This window comes from Penaeus monodon, chromosome 20 (genome assembly GCF_015228065.2).
Source record: "Penaeus monodon isolate SGIC_2016 chromosome 20, NSTDA_Pmon_1, whole genome shotgun sequence".
NCBI lineage: Eukaryota > Metazoa > Arthropoda > Malacostraca > Decapoda > Penaeidae > Penaeus > Penaeus monodon.
The window spans coordinates 21,304,749-21,305,375 of NC_051405.1; the positions used below are offsets into that span (position 1 = coordinate 21,304,749).

The 627-nt window shown below is 41.8% G+C and overlaps 1 protein-coding gene across 1 annotated transcript in view; it reads left to right on the top strand.

The window, feature by feature from the left end:
• The window catches only part of LOC119585702 (chloride channel protein 2-like), a gene marked incomplete in the record, with an annotated part of 67,264 nt that overhangs the window by 20,791 nt on the left and 45,846 nt on the right, over nucleotides 1-627 (top strand). Inside the window, 1 exon segment of the mRNA XM_037934376.1 lies at nucleotides 285-458. Coding sequence (XP_037790304.1) covers nucleotides 285-458 — 174 coding nt within the window.

Sequence of the window (627 nt, forward strand, 5' to 3'; positions counted from 1 at the left end):
TTCCGCGACGACATAAAAAAATGACAGTGAAGGAATCTCAATTCTAAACCTTTTTTTTCTATTGAAATTTTTGCCTCAATCTTATTTGGAATGATATCATATTTGTTTTACTTTCAGAATATCATTTATATTCGATTTAATTCCTGCTTTGTTGTAATATTTTTCATTTTTTTAGACACTGTAGTCTTTTATATAACTTCCTCAATTTTTTTTAAGGCTTTATCGCCAACAGGACAAAAGTGACGCGATTTAGTAAGTAACGCTAACCTTCTGTCTCCCTGTAGGTCTGCGGCCGTACCGTGGGAAAGTGACCTCCAAGTGCCTAGGTCTCCTGGGCACTGTATGGCAAGCTACCTTCGCCAGGGTAGGAGAGGACTGGGTATTCCTGGCGGTGCTGGGCGTGGGCATGGCGATCATCTCCTTTATTATGGACTACGGCATTGCGATGTGTAATAAAGGTGAGGTTTGTAGAATACCTTTTTTGTTCCCCATTCTGTTCTTGTGTGATTTGGAGAATAGTTTATGCTGGGGATTGCGAGGCATTTTGAGGGGATGCGGGTGTGGTTTTAGGTCTGTACACGCACGCACCGTTGTATGTGTACGTGCACACTCGCAGACACAATTATG